Source organism: Talpa occidentalis, unplaced genomic scaffold (assembly GCF_014898055.3).
Source record: "Talpa occidentalis isolate TD23 unplaced genomic scaffold, MPIMG_talOcc4v2.1 talOcc4.10, whole genome shotgun sequence".
NCBI lineage: Eukaryota > Metazoa > Chordata > Mammalia > Eulipotyphla > Talpidae > Talpa > Talpa occidentalis.
Genome location: NW_023600993.1, coordinates 96,022,004 through 96,036,550, shown reverse-complemented (window position 1 = coordinate 96,036,550; position 14,547 = coordinate 96,022,004). Strand labels below are relative to the sequence as shown.

The window sequence follows — 14,547 nt, the reverse complement described above, 5'->3', positions numbered from 1 at the left end:
TGAGCAGTTAGCCTCCCCGCAGCAGCCCAGTGTGGAGAGCCCTGCATTTCCCCCACAACACGCAAAGCCGTCCACTGTCTCCCACCCCAGCCCCTCGCCAGCCAGCGAAGACCCGCGGAGGCCTCTCCCGGTGCCGACATGGCCACGCCTTCCAGAAACCATTTGGCCCACGGGGATTGCACCTGCAGGGGAATTTTGGAGTCGGGCTTGTACTCATGATGCAGCTTTAATATAATTCTGGGGCGGAGGGAGGCGCATCGAGGCCACAGCCCCTCGCCCTCTGCAGGCCCGGGGCGGGGGGGGGGGTGGTGCGCGCATGGGAGCTGCGGGCCCCCCCAGCCCACGCCGACGCCGGCCCGCGAGGCCAGTCACACGGACCTCCGCCGCGCCCGGGCCCGGCCCGCCCGGCCGCCAGCCGCAGCCCCCGGGCTCGCGGGGGGCGAGAAGCCCAGATTGTCGCGGGCGCCCGGCTCCCGCCAGCGGACGCGCTGGGAGACGCAGGCGGCGCCCCCGGGGAGCGCGCGGCGGCCGGGCCGGGCGGGGCCGCGGCTCTCGGGCGCCCCCAGGCGGCGCGGGCCGGCGCGGCGGGCGGCGCGCTCGGGCAGGTCGGCGCCCGCGGCCAGAAAGCGCAGGACCACGAGGTTGAGGAAGGCGCCGATGACCGTGAGCCCCGCGAGGATGTAGAGGAAGCTGAAGGCCACGTAGGGCGGCTTCCTCTGCAGCGCCTCGTCGCTCTGCAGCGCCACGAAGTCGCCGAAGCCGATGGTGGTGAGGGTGATGAAGCAGTAGTAGTAGGCGTGGAAGAAGGTCCAGCCCTCGAAGTGCGCGAAGGCCACGGCCCCGAGGGCCAGGGTGGCCGCGCACACCAGCAGCCCCGCCACCACCATGTTCTCCGTGGAGACGCGGGGCCGCCGCAGGCCCAGGCAGCGCTTGGCTGCCAGCAGCAGGCGCCGCACCAGGGCGTTCAGCCGCTCGCCCAGGCTCTGGAAGGTGACCAGCGTCAGGGGGATGCCCAGGAGCGCATAGAACATGCAGAAGACCTTGCCGGAGTCCGTGCCGGGCGCAGCGTGGCCGTACCCTGCAGGGAGAGTCGGGGGAGAGCTGCTGAGGGCCGGCTCCTGCTAACACTCCCGGTGTCGCCCTCTCGGCTCCCACAGACAGCGGGGCATCCCGAGATGCCAGTTCTAAGTAGGTCACACCCTGTCTTTAAAACCCCGCAGACTGTTCCACAGCTGCCCCAAATTGTAAGCAACCCAAATGTCCCTCCGCATCTTTTCTCAGGTCCCCAATCCAGTCCACCCGCCCAGTCCACACCTCTTGCCCAGATCCTGCTCCCAGCCAGCCCTCTCCCAACACCTCTTCAGTCCGGTGTAGCAACTTGTCACTGGGTCCCTCAAGTGTTGTAGGGGACTGCAACACGAATGGGCATCCTTGAGTGTTGGGGTGCCATGCCATGGTTGGAGAGTGAACGGGTATGTCTGTTCCAAGCCCGAGGAGGGGATGTTTTCATGGTATTCTTAAAGGGGCCTATCACCCAGGAGGAGTCAGGTGGGCTGACCCGAAAAGAATATGCCTCCTTTAGCAAATTGCCTCATCTGTGAAGTGAAATACGCAAACCCTATGTCCTGTGCAGTTCCACAGTTAGGAGGTTGGGCCTCCAGAATATACACACGGGCAAAGGGCTGCATGCATGCGGGGTGTGTCGAAGCAATGCTGGTCACAGTGAAAATTACACAATCTTAAGTGTCCATCCATAGGGGATGGACCATCCATAAACCAGGGTGCTCCTGGAACAGTGGAATTCTGCACAGCAGTGGTTCTAACTGGGGGAGATTTTGCCCCCAAGGGGATATTTAGCAATGCCTGGAGGCCTTTGGGTTACCACAAATGTGTCCCTATGTGCTCCTAGCACCTGGGTGGGTTGAGGCTAGGGATGCCATTAAACACCCTGAGCTGCACAGGAGAACCCCAGAACAAAGACTTCCCCCAAAATGTCAGCAGTGCTGAGGCTGAGGAGCCCTGCTATACAGCCATGGAAAAGATGACACAGTTCTTTCAGGACTGATAGGAAAACATCGTAAAAATACATTAAGTGAAAAAGAGAGAAAACTCTCTGATATGATGTCTATATTACATGTGTGTGTCTGTTTCAAAGGAACATGTAGGCAGAGAATATATCTGCAAAGATACACAAGGAACTAGTGATTGTATTTGGTCCTGGAGGGGAATTTATGGATTGAGACACAGGATAAAAGGGAGACTTCCTTTTTGTTCTATACTTTTTTGTGCTCTGTGAAGTGTATATATGTAACTTATTCAAGTATCAACTAAAATTTATATATATATATATATATATATATATATATATATATATATATATATATATATACCTTTAACTCCCTTTACACATTTCAATAGCCTGGAATGAAATGAATAATGGTAACAATTAAGCATGCTAGGTACTCTACATGGATTATTTCACTTTACTCTCCCACTGGCTATGTGAATGATATTAGCATCCCCATTTTACAGATAAGGAAATTAGGCTCAGAGGAGCAAGCTGCCTGAAGGTCATAGGGTCTAGGTATGAACCACTATCCTCCATTCCTTCTCAGAGCTTCCCTTTTATCCATGCATGCTCAGGTGCCTGGCTCTCCTCAAGGCTGATTTATGCCGCCCTTGAACACAGAACATTAGCTGGCAACCCTAGGTGGCCAGAAAAGGCAAAACACCAGCTGTCCATTCTCCCTTTCCCCAGGCCCCCAGGAGCTTGTCAGAGGGGAACAGCCAGGAGAGGAGGCCAAACCCAATGGGGAGGCCTCCAAAGAATGTGGGGAGGGAAGCAAAGGTGGACAGTGCCCCCACCATCGGGCATGGTGACAGGAAGGGTCCTGGGCTGCGCCCAGATTGGCAAACAAGGGTGCCACATCGATAGGAGGGGGCGAAAGGGCTGAGTGGGACTTGGCTCTGAGATGGAAAGTAATGAGTTGCTACTATTACTAATGAATAGTGCCTGCTTTGCTTCAGGCCCTGTACCCATCGCGCGACAAGCTTATCCTCATGTGGCAACCACCCACTGAGGTAGGAACAACTCAGTTTTACAGCCAAGGGAAACAGGGCTCAGAGCAGTACAATCAGTTGCCACTGAAAGCAAGAGGCTGCAGAGATGAGACCAGAACTCTGGTCCATGTGATAGCAGAGCAAGCTTTTAAGCCACAGCTCACATGCAGGATGCATTACAGCATCATGGAGACTTTCTCCAATGCCCTGGCTTCCAGGTGGTGGTCCAAGCCCAAGGAGGCACCTAGAAATCCATACCTGACCACAGGGTGGCTGGCACCCAGCTTGGAGCCCTACAGAGGCCACTTCTCTCCTTCCCTGCTTCCCCAGGTTTAGGCTCAGCAGGTACCAGCCAGACGGTAGCCATGGCAACAGCTGGGGATCCAGATGTAGGGGAAACTGCTCAGGATCCTCGAGGGTGAGGTCCGAAGCTGTGGCAATCAATCATTCCTTCCACAAATATTTATTGACTGTCTACTATTCTCTAGACACTGGCCACATTGCAGTGACTAAGTCCGCTTAGGTCCCTGTTCTCAAGGAGAAACAGAATAATAATCATCACAACACCAAACATCTTTTTAAATGCTTCGTGCGCCAGGTCCTGCATATATTATCTCCTTGATAACACTGGTCTCATCACAGCCCTGAGATAGGGCTGCTAGCACCCCCATTTTACAGAGGAGAAAAATGAGGCTCAGAGAGGTTAAGCAACTTGTCTGAGATCACCCCGCTAGTGTGGTACAGCCAGGCAAGGAAACAGCTCTGCCCACTTGGACTTCAGGCCCGCTCCACCTGCCTCCCAGCCCTGGGGCGCTTTCTGGGCGCTTTCTGGGCGCTCCCGCGGGCCAGCTTCACCTACTGACTCCTCCCAGCCCCACTCGGCAGAGGGGGCCAGTGAGGCTCGGCGCATCGAAGGCGCCCAAGATTACCCAGCTGGGCCGGGGCAGGCGCGGCCCGGGAACCCAGGGGCGCCGCGGACGGCTCGGGACGGAGCGAGCGCCCAGGGGAGGCGCCCGGGGCCGCTCACCGATGGTGGTGATCACGGTGATGGCGAAGTAGAAGGAGCCGGCGAACTTCCACTGGCGGCCGGCGCGGTGCGGCTCGGCCTGCAGGGCCAGGCGCTCCAGCTCGCGGTAGTCCTCGGCCGAGAAGCCGTACTTCCTGCGGAGCTCGCGCTGCTTCTGGGCCAGCAGCCGCTTGCGGCCGCTCTCCGCCTCGGACTCCAGCGCGTCGAAGACGGCGGCGCCCACCAGCAGGTAGGACAGGATGCACAGGACGAGCGCCGCCGTGCGCGCGCTCTGCTTCCTCATCGCGGCGCCCCCGGCCCCGCGCCCCGGCCCCGCGCCCGGCTCGCCCCGGCCCCGTCCATGCGCCCCGACGGCCGCCCGCGCGCTCCGCCCTCCAGCGCCCGCCAGCAACCCGCGCGGGCACCCGGGCGGCGGGGTGGGGCGGCCGCCGGGGCACCCGGAGGCGGGGCCTCGGGGGTGGGGTGGCCGGAGGGCAGAGACGGCCTCGCTCTCCTCTCCAGCTGCAGAGCTGCCGCGCCCCTACCCCCACCTGCCTTTGTTTACCCTCTGGCGCCCAGGGACTAAAGCGTCTGCAAACAGGGACTTTTGGAGCACAGCGCCCAGCGGCCAGGGTCTGCAGGGGTCTGCAGGGGCCCGCCTCGATCACCCTCGCCCTGGTGACCTGGCACAAGTCACGCATTCATTCCTTCCCTGTGATTTCAGACCAGGGCGAGAAAGAGGAAACCTGGTTTCTGGGGCGGGCAGGACTGTGCCAGGGGAGGCTCCCTGGGCAGTGACCCGGCCAGGAGCTTCCAGATGGCAAGTGCAGGCGCTTTCAGCAGATAAGCCACCTTGCTGGGAGGGCCCGAGAGGAGGGAGGAGTAGAAAAGAGCCGCAGAGGTGACTTCACATGGGGTCTCCGGCCCTTTATTCTTCAGTAAAATTCAAACCCATTGAAAGGCCGCAAGGGCAACGCCACCCATGATTGGCTTTTTTTTTTTTTAATATATTTTTTTAAAGATTTATTTATTTATTTGTTTGTTTGTTTCTTTATACAAGCACGGGGCACAGTCAGAAGCGCGGGAGGGTGAGAGAATTCACCAGAGCCAGAGCGGGGAGCAGAGCAGGCAGAGGACCGAAGTACACTGCTGAGGGGAGCAGCGGGCGGGCGGCAGGAGAGGTCTGCACGCCATGCGGGACCCTCCTCCGGTGGCCGGGGAGCAGCCGGGGATCGAACCGGCGCCGCAGAGGCCGCGGGCAGCTTCGCAACCCAGCGCTCAACCGCTGCGCCACCGGGGAGGCCCCATGATTGGCTTTTTTAAAAAAAAGGGCATTCAGCCTTGCTCGCGGCAGAGCAATGGTGGCCAAGAGTGGAAGTCAGGAGACTGGAGCCCAGGTGCGTGCTGAGGGTGCCGGGGCTAGAGGATGCGCTGGAGATGGGGAGAAGCGATGGACCTGAGCTGTGTTAGTTCAGGGGTGCTGGACACCCACAGCTGGCCACATTTCCCAGCCGCCCACAGCGCTTAGGAGCGTCCACGCGACTCAGCCACAGCCGATGGCAAGTGGGCAGAGATGGCGCCTGCCGCTTCCAGGCCTGCTTGTGGCACCTCCCCACAAGCCGTGCTCTGCCTCTTTTGCTTAGCCGCAGGCTGAGGGCAGAGACCTGATGACTTTCATCCAGGGTAGAGTCACAGGGTGGAAGCAGTGTGGGTGCCTGAAGGAGGCGCTGCTAGGCTGCTCCATTAGTCAGGAGCCCTGTTTTGAACTTCTGTTGCATGAGGGCCCTGAAATTCGGTGTGTGCGTTGCTACAGCTAGGGCTCGCTGGACGTGCAGGGCAACGGGAAGGACTCAAGGTGACTCTTGGTCTTTGGTGTGAATAACTGGATGCCTGGGGGAGTCTTCTATGGATCTCACTCCTGGAGGAATCCACTGCTGCCACCAGCACCGAGGTGACATGCAATTCAGAGTGCCGAGCGCGCCTTCCTTCATGGCAGTTCTGGGCAGAGCCCCAGGCAGCCCCTTCTGCTGCTGTTTGGAGCATGAGCATTCTAGGTGTGTCTGCTGTAGCCTTGACATGCACCCCTTGGCATGCACCCCTTGACAACATGCGCCCCCTGCCCTCCCATGGCTGCTCCAGCCTCTCCCTGCAGTACCCCCCCCCTTTTTTTTTGCTCTAGTTGCACTGAACTTTCAGCTCCTTGCACACACTCTTGCTTTGCATGAGACAGCCCTCCCTGTCCCACTTGACAGTCAACATGTATCTAACGGCTGCCTGTACTAGCTGCTGGAGAAGCTCTTTACATGTTTGAATGGTTTACTCATCACCACCTCCTCATGCAGGTGTGGCTGGCTGAGGCCGGTTCACTCCTCAGCGCTCAGCTTGGCTGACAGCTCCCTTCCTGGCTCCTCCTGGCAGGCTGTCCTCTGTGCTCCCGAGATCTCCGGGCTCCTGGCATCCTGTGTTGTTCCTGCTACACTATAATGTTCGAATTCCGTATCTGTGTCACCGTGAAGACAGGATCCTCTCTTAGCACCTCTGCCCCAGCACCTAGTGCACACCCAGTGACAGTGAACAAATGTTGGAGATAAGAACGTGGACTCTGCCTGGATTCTCAACCCACTTCTGCTTACCAGCTGTGTGAGTTGGGATACCTCAGTTTCCCACTAGTAAAATGGGGTTAGGAAAGTTTCTACCTCTAAGGTGCTGTGTCAGAAAACACCTTATAAAGTCCCCCAGAGATGCCCACATCCTATCCCAGGGCCTGTAAATACGCTGACTCACATGGCAAACAGCAATGAAGGTTGCAGGTGGAATTGAAGTCAGCTGACCTTGAGGCCGGAGGTTGTCTCCTGAGTTACCTGGTGGGCCCAAGGCAATCACCTGTGTCCTTGCACCTGGGAGAGGAAGGGCCAGAGAGGGGCAGAGCACAAGGATGAAGGGGGAGGAAGGAGGCCATGAGCCAAGGAGAGCAGTAACATCTAGAATTTGGAAAAGGGAAGGAGACAGATTCCTCCCTAGAATTTCCAGAAAGGCCTGCAGTCCTGCCAACGCCTTGATGTTAGCCCCATACCTTCCATGTCTCCCTCTATCCTGCACACCTGGAAGAGAACATGTTCATGTTCACACTGTGCACAGCAGCAGCCCCAGGGAGCGACCGCGTCGCTTGTGAAGATTAAAGAGCCTGTAGAAGCCCCAAGAGCCTGTCTGGCCGCGAGGACTCATCTAGAAGTGTCAGCCATTATTACAAATATCACAAGTGAGTGGAGCTGGGCCCACAGGGACGTGACCCTGGCGCCTGCCTCACTCAGCTCTCAAGTAGAATTGGGCCCTGGGCTGTCTCTCCCTTGAGAAGCCAGTGCCGCCCTGAGGCCCAGAAGCAGGGTGCTGGCGCTGCTGCCTCGGCCTTATTTTTAGCAATGCCATCAGCAAGTTCCATTTCTGATTTCCACCCAGACTTCAGAAGAGCCAGAAACCTGGGCTGAAGTCTGTGTGTGTGTGTGAATTGGGGGTCCACCCAGGACGTACAGCCTGAGAGTCCTGAGCTGAGCTTCTGGGGATGGGCCGGCTGTCCTTAGAAAAAGGTCAGGACCCAGTCTGGGGACAGTTGGTGAGTCCTGGACATGAACACAGGACATCCCCCCCTTTTCTGCACCCAGCTTTCCCCATCTGCGAAGAGGGTGAAAATAAAAATGCCTCATAGGGATTATAACATGTCAGGGATTATAAAAGACAGCGGCATTTCCTGGGTGCCTGGTAGCAGATACCTGCCTTTTCTACCGATGTCTGCACAAATGTCAAGAATTCTTTTTCCAGAAGCAGGAACAAAGCCAAAACTGCCCCGAGCACCTGTCCACATTGGCAGCACTTTTCAGTGCAGGAAGCTGAGGGGAGGGGAGGCCCTGCCCTAGGAAGTGGCTGAGGCAGGACTTGAACTCAGCTACTTGGACCCCCAAGTGAGGCAATATAGCCCACCCCCCTCCCTTCCCTTCATCAGGCAAGATGCCATGACTTCTTCACCCTCTGTGGCCTCTCTGGACCTCACGTTTTCATCTCTAAGTTGGGGCTGAGGTGGCCTGGCTGGCTGCTGCCCCCACCCTCGTGAGGACCCCGTGACATGCAGCTGAGAGGTGCTTTGTCAAACATGCCCGTGGGGTGGGTGTTATTGGGGCCATGGGAGCTGTCTGGTCCTGCCAGGCAGGTGACTCTGCCCTGTGCTTGGCATTTTCGGTTAGTGGCTCTATTTTAAGGCAGAGAGGTTAGAGTTTGTATATGTGTGTTTCTCAGCTGGGAAAATCATCTGCTGAGCCGTCACCAAAAACAGCAACACCCCAAGGCACCCTGTCAGCTCCCCCTCCCTCTGCCTCCTCCCTTTCTTTCTCCTTTGGGAGCCTGGGGACCTGGTGATTTTCCTTTGTCCCTTCCTGCCAGAGCCACACCTGTGACCCCTGGATCTTGGTCTTCCAGAAGCCCTGACTATGCTGGAGCACGAGAAGTCCCAGTCCCTGGCCGGGGCCTGGTGCCTTGCAGAGCACCTCACCGCCCTTAGGAGTCTACACCCTCTGACAGCTTTGTGTGCCCGCTGACTCGCCGCTCCCTGGCAGAGGGGTGAGGCCACCCAGGCGGAGAGGAAGAAGCCCGTCATGTAAGGTGGCATGTGGCAGGGCAGTGGTGAAGAAGGAACATGAGTTTCTGAGTGAGCCAGTTCATCTTGGGCACATGAGCACACCTTTCTGAGCCTCAGTTTCCTCATCTGTGACACAGGGTTTCAAATATCTGCCCGACTGTCCTTTGACATCTAAATAATAGTGTGAGCCCACAGCGGGGATGCCCAGCAAATGTGACCCCCCCATCTACCCCCTACATCATTTTCTCTTTCCGTTTCCCATACTCCACAATCCTCAGGCTACTGTGACCTTAAGAAAGTGATTTTTAGAGTTAGAATATAGTTCAGTACTTTTCCAGAAGTGCAGAGGGCCTGGGTATTTCCCCCGATAAGATCTCTCTCTCTCTCTCTCTCTCTCTCTCTCTCTCTCTCTCTCTCTCTCTCTCCTCTCTCCTTTAAAAATAAGGACTTTAGGGAACAGTGGGCACCGGCCCCTTAGAGCTGCTGTGGCCTTTCTGCAGCCTGAGTATCATTTAGGAATCTGGGTTGCTGGAAATCCAAATCTGCCTCTTGCTAATTTAAAGGATGTTATAGGTAGGCTCTGGAGGATTGCCCAGAATCTTCCAGGCACTGGAAGAAACACTATATAGTTTGGGGGAACTGGGAGAAGGAATCTTGAGTATCACCAAGGGAGGACCATAGCCTGCCACCTGGGGGGAGGGGCACCTCATGCCAGGCTGATGAGGATATTATTTGGGGGATAAATGACAACGGTCTGAGCATGATCTTGTCTCTGACTGTCGGACCTTGCAGGGCTGCTCAGAAGACCCCCCCACACACACCCCTCTTGTGGCCATTTCATCGGAGCCACTGAGAATTTGTCCCCCTGCTCAGAGGGTGCTCTCCTGGTTAGTGGGGACATTAAGCCTTGATCCCGGCTAATAATTTAAAAATCTAACCCATAGTAGTTTGGGGGGGGGGTTAATTCTCTGCTCATGTTGGAGAGTTTTAAGAAAATGACATTTTTTTTAAAGATTTATTTTTTATTTATTTATACAAGCACTGGGTACAGTCAGAAGCGCGGGAGGGTGAGAGAATTCACCAGAGCCAGAGCGGGGAGCAGCGCAGGCAGAAGGACCGAAGTACACTGCTGAGGGGAGCAGCGGGCGGCAGGAGAGGTCTGTGCGCCATGTGGGACCCTCCTCCAGTGGCCGGGGAGCAGCCGGGGACCGAACTGGTGCTGCAGAGGCTGCGGGCAGCTTTGCAACCCAGCGCTCAACTGCTGCGCCACCGGGGAGGCCCAAAAATGACAGTTTTTAAAAGGTACTTTCTCTCTCCATCCTCACCCCCATTTTCTCCTGCTGTCCCCTTGGTCTGAGAGGAGGGTCCCCCGAGGGGTGGAATGGGTTGGGATGGTACTGAGCAGTTAGCACTATGCCAGCAGGGCCAGGCACTTGGTGGGTGTCATTTCATTCCATCCTTCCACCCCAGGAGCTCTAGTCCCATGGGACAAAGGGAACCAAGACCCAAATCGGTGCCGTAATTTACTCCATGTCACTGCCAAGGAGGAGCCAGCTGTCCTGTCCAGCTGCCAACCTCTTGCTCCTAAAGTGCCACTTCTCCGCTCCAGGACTTCAGTGGGGGCTGGCAGGGGGGTTGCTGGCCCCTTTCCTCCTCCCGATGCTGCCTCCCTCCTCCCCAGTCTACACAGTGGATTGCAACCAGATTTCTAAACCACGGGGCTTGCATTTCATACATCACCTGGGCTAGAAAGGGCAATGAAATAAAAGAGCCCAAGACACCAAGAAAGGCGTGTGGTAAGGTCAGTGGAGCCCAGAGCCAGGCACTCAGAATCTCTGATTAAGTAGACATTGCTAAAGAGAGCGCCTATCTCACCAGCCCTGGCAAAGTCTGCAATGTGGAGTTGCTCTGAAAGATACCTGCCTCTCCAGAGACTACATATCCCATCCTCCTTTGCTGCCTCTGACCATGTGACTCATGCCCACCAATGGAATGTGAACAGGCGTGGTGTCAGTTCCAGGTGGGGCCTTTAAGAAGCAGGTAAGTTTCTCCATCCCTGCCTACAATCTAGATGCAGAAAGGCTGAGGCCCAGGGGCGTGGTGGGGCTGCATCACGTAAGCCACCTGGCTCTCCACGTGAAGGAAAGCTGCCTCCAACCAGGAACACCTGCTTTGGAATACCATGTGAGTAAAAAATAAATTTCTATTTTGTTGCGCCATGGAAATTTGGGGTTTGCTTATTATAGTAGCTGCCATTACCCTAATTAATAAACTTACCTTATAGGGCTGTTGTGAGATTAAAGTAGATAACGTGTGTAATAGATTCCTAAACTGGACTTTTCCTGTTGTCTCGGATTTTAAATTAAAAGCCCCAAATGAGGGCACAGGTGCTAGAATTATCCCCACCAGGAAGCCACAAGACACTCTTAGAAATGTCATCCCAACCTTTCTTCCTCACCCCCCACCCCCTAGTTTATGTAAGCAGAAGACTAGAATTTGAAAATTAATTTCTGAAATGGGGAGCCATGATACACATTTTTTTCTGTGCGCTCTTGGAGGCAAAGAGAAAGGGGTACTCCCCTTGTCCTGACAGGTCCCACTAGCGAGATTTGGGGTTTGCCCTAGAGGTGGTACATGGTATTTCTTTCTTACCAGGTCGGCTTGCAGATCTACCTCTTTGAGCAGGGAGAAAGTGATTAGGGAGACAGACACATCATCTGGCTTTGCAAGAATGGGTGAGCTTCCCATGAGCCATCTGATCAGTATCCCACCCTTTGGGATGAACTTTTTCGCTTTGCAGGAGACAGGACAGTGGCAGAAAGACTGTGAGGTATACTACTGAGGACAGTCTATGATAGGTCAAGGGATCCCAAACCTGCCCCAACAGTCAGGAGACCAGTGTGGGACCCCCGAAGTATCCACTCATGTGGCCCTGTTATGCTGGTCTTTGGACACGGGCCACGGGTAAGGAATCCATCTTCCCAGGAGAACTTGAAACATTTGTGGAACACGTGGGTACGTGTGGGGTCACGCACCAAGAGGCCACAAGAGGGCAGCAGCACACCATGGTTTTCTCCTGAACAACTTCTTCATCCCCCACAGATTTTAATGAGATGGAGGCCTTTCCCGACCCTGTCCTGAGTCTGTGAGTCTGGGCCTGGGCACAAGAATTGTAGTTGGAACTTGTTCCCAGGTGATACTGATCCTTCTGTGATCCCACTTTGAGAACTATTGACCCGGCTTAGTTTTAACAGGCCCCCTCTGGCCCACTCTGTAAGGAGCAAGGGTAGAAGCCACGAGAGCTGGCTAGTCATCTGGGCAGAGATGGTGGAGCCACAGGGGAGCAGGAGAGACGCAGAGGCCTTCTAAGAGGTCATAGGCACCAACATACACACTGATTGCCTACTCCTCTCTTCTGCCTTGAACTGAAATCTTGACTGTCCAGACCCTGTCCAGCTGGGTCTAGCCACACCACCCTGGGTAACCACTAACTCCTTGAACTCAAATCACCCTCTCTGCCACTTCTAGGGGCTCACCTGCCCTCTGGTTTCTGTCAAAGACCCCACCTTCCTCCCATCCTCCAACAGAAAGCCCAGGATGTGCCTGGTGTCCTATTTCAAAATCCTGCTCTTCATATTTACCCTTCAAGCAAGATCTCACAATTGTGTTCCTCTTGCCCTCCCTGAGAGAATGCCTGACCCCTGAGTGCTGCAGGGACCAAATTCCTTGCAGTCTATGGCCAACCAAGGTTGTACACTTGGGAACAGGACTCTGATGTGCATCCTGGTTCTGTAGACTTTGAACTGTGTGAACTTGAGCAGTTTCCTTAAATTCTCTGTACCTCTCTTTCTTCATCTGCAAAATGGACATAATTATATTTCCGAGCATATTTGTGAGATCAAAGTGAGTTATAACCAGGAAGATGCTTGGAATAGATCCTGGTCTGTGGTTACTAATAATTGTCAGCGCTCATGTTTTGTTATTTATGCAATCAGCCTTTATTGCTCACCTGTTGTGTATAGAGACCTGTTACCCTGGGAGATAATCCCACCCAGGAGAAAGCACAGGCCACGACCCAGTGATTCCACATTTGGAGAGATATCCAAATGTTAATCCAAATCCAGAAGATATGTACTGAAATACCCACAGTAGTCCCGAATTGGAGACCACCCAAAGGCCCTGTCAAGAATAGGATGCATCCATACGATGGGGCATAGTCGCTCACTGGAATATTATGCAGCAACAGAAAAGGAGGTGCTATTGTTACTTGCAGCCACTTGATGCCAACTAACAAACACAATGGGGGGGTAGCCAGGCTGGGTACGCTGATCTGCAAGCATAGTTAGGGGGAGCCTGATTTTCATCCAGAGATCTTTGTTCCCAACACCACCTCCTTATCTTCATAAAGAAAGGGGTGCTAGTCCTTGTCTTGTCCTTCATCAGTCTCCAACTTGCCAAGAATGGTAGAATGGCAGAGGCAAGATGAAGATAATAGCTGGTATCTAAGCTGACCATAGAGTAACTAGTCTAATTTTCACACTCTGCCAGTGTGGCAGCCACCACTGAGCCTATAGGCGGGGCCCTGCTGTTTACGCCCACTTTACAGGTGAAAAAATGAAAGTACCAAGAGGTCTAATCAAGATAATGGGAGCTAAAATTTTTATCTAATTGACATAATATTCTCAACAACTATCTGTGTTGAATACTGTTATTATCCCCATTTTAAGGGAAAGGAAACTGAGGCACAAAGAAGTTGAGTGCCCCACCTGAGCTCAGGACCGGGCAGGTCAGCGCGGCCCATACCTCTCGGCTTGCTCACAGCAGCTCATGGCAGCCGGCCCAGCCCAGAGCCCGGCCCAGAGCCCGTGTGCAGCTCTCGCGCTCCCCGGGGTGCCTAACACGGAGCACGGACCTGAGGGATGTCTGAGGGCATCGTAAAGCTCTTGGCAGAGAGAACACACGTCGGAGCAGTCCACGCCAGTTCTTTGTTCTCATCCCTGCACTCACCGTTTCCTGGGGTGTTTTCAGACTTTCCCCTGGCCTTGTGCTCAGAGTTTGCTGGCAGAACCGTCACCCCGATAAGCTCGGCCTGTGAGAGCTGGTGACCGCAGCCACCCTGGAGGGTCAGCTCAGCTCATCTCATCCTGCCCTGAAATCCCAGCCCCGGATTTGGACCCATTGCTATTGCCACGCTGGTGCCAGAGTGGACCAGAGTTAGCGAAACTTCATGAAAGTTAAGTGGCTCAAATGCTGCCTGTGATTCTCAAACTGGGTGTAGGGTAAAGAAAATATCAGGCTTTTCTGCCCTTCCGCCATCAGGATAGATGATGGATCCTTGTCCTGAATGCATGCCTGATGGCGGGCACCTGGAGTAGGGTGTGGGCATAGGTAGATGGGATTCAGCTGAGCTAAGACTGTGCTTTTAAGGGCGGCGTCATGGGGACGCCAGCAGCAGCAGTAGAAGCCGAAGCCGAAGAGAAGCCAAGATCACCAGAGAGCCCAGATAGAGTGAAGAATTGCTGGGGGCTGGGAGGCCTGCCAGCCTCCCGGCCCCCCAGCACCCCTGCCTGCCATATGCCTGGTGAACCGCAATAAATAGACCTGCAAAACCACTGAGGACTCTGACTCCTCCTTTACCCGGTCTGCATGGGATCAGAGAACCTGCACTGTGCCCATTCCTGTCCTTACACTGGGGTTCCAGGAAGGCATGGTGCCGGAGTTAAGTGTTGGGGACTCCATTCTGAGGGGCAGGCTGACACGTCCTTGCTCCAGGCCCCCCACCTTCTGCTCTGCTTTGTGTCCCAGGTGTGTGTACCCATTCCCATGCTCCCTGGTCTTTCCCCTCCAGGTTTGA

At 55.1% G+C, this 14,547-nt stretch overlaps 1 protein-coding gene across 1 annotated transcript; it reads right to left on the bottom strand.

Moving 5' to 3' along the window:
* Nucleotides 1–367: 367 nt before the first annotated feature.
* KCNK15 (potassium two pore domain channel subfamily K member 15) lies at nt 368–4,398 on the bottom strand. The gene is made up of 2 exons (XM_037521471.1): nt 4,088–4,398; nt 368–1,078 (listed from the first exon to the last, which is right to left on the bottom strand). Exons 1-2 carry the CDS (start codon nt 4,368–4,370, stop codon nt 369–371), a joined length of 993 nt encoding a protein of 330 aa, XP_037377368.1. The 5' UTR covers nt 4,371–4,398; the 3' UTR covers nt 368.
* Nucleotides 4,399–14,547: the final 10,149 nt, after the last annotated feature.

Coding starts and splice junctions, on each gene's coding strand:
- KCNK15 (XM_037521471.1), bottom strand. CDS start 4,370: ATGAGGAAGCAGAGCGCGCGCACGGCGGCGCTCGTCCTGTGCATCCTG. Junction 1,079..4,087: donor CACCGTGATCACCACCATCG/GTGAGCGGCCCC, acceptor CTCTCCCTGCAG/GGTACGGCCACGCTGCGCCC.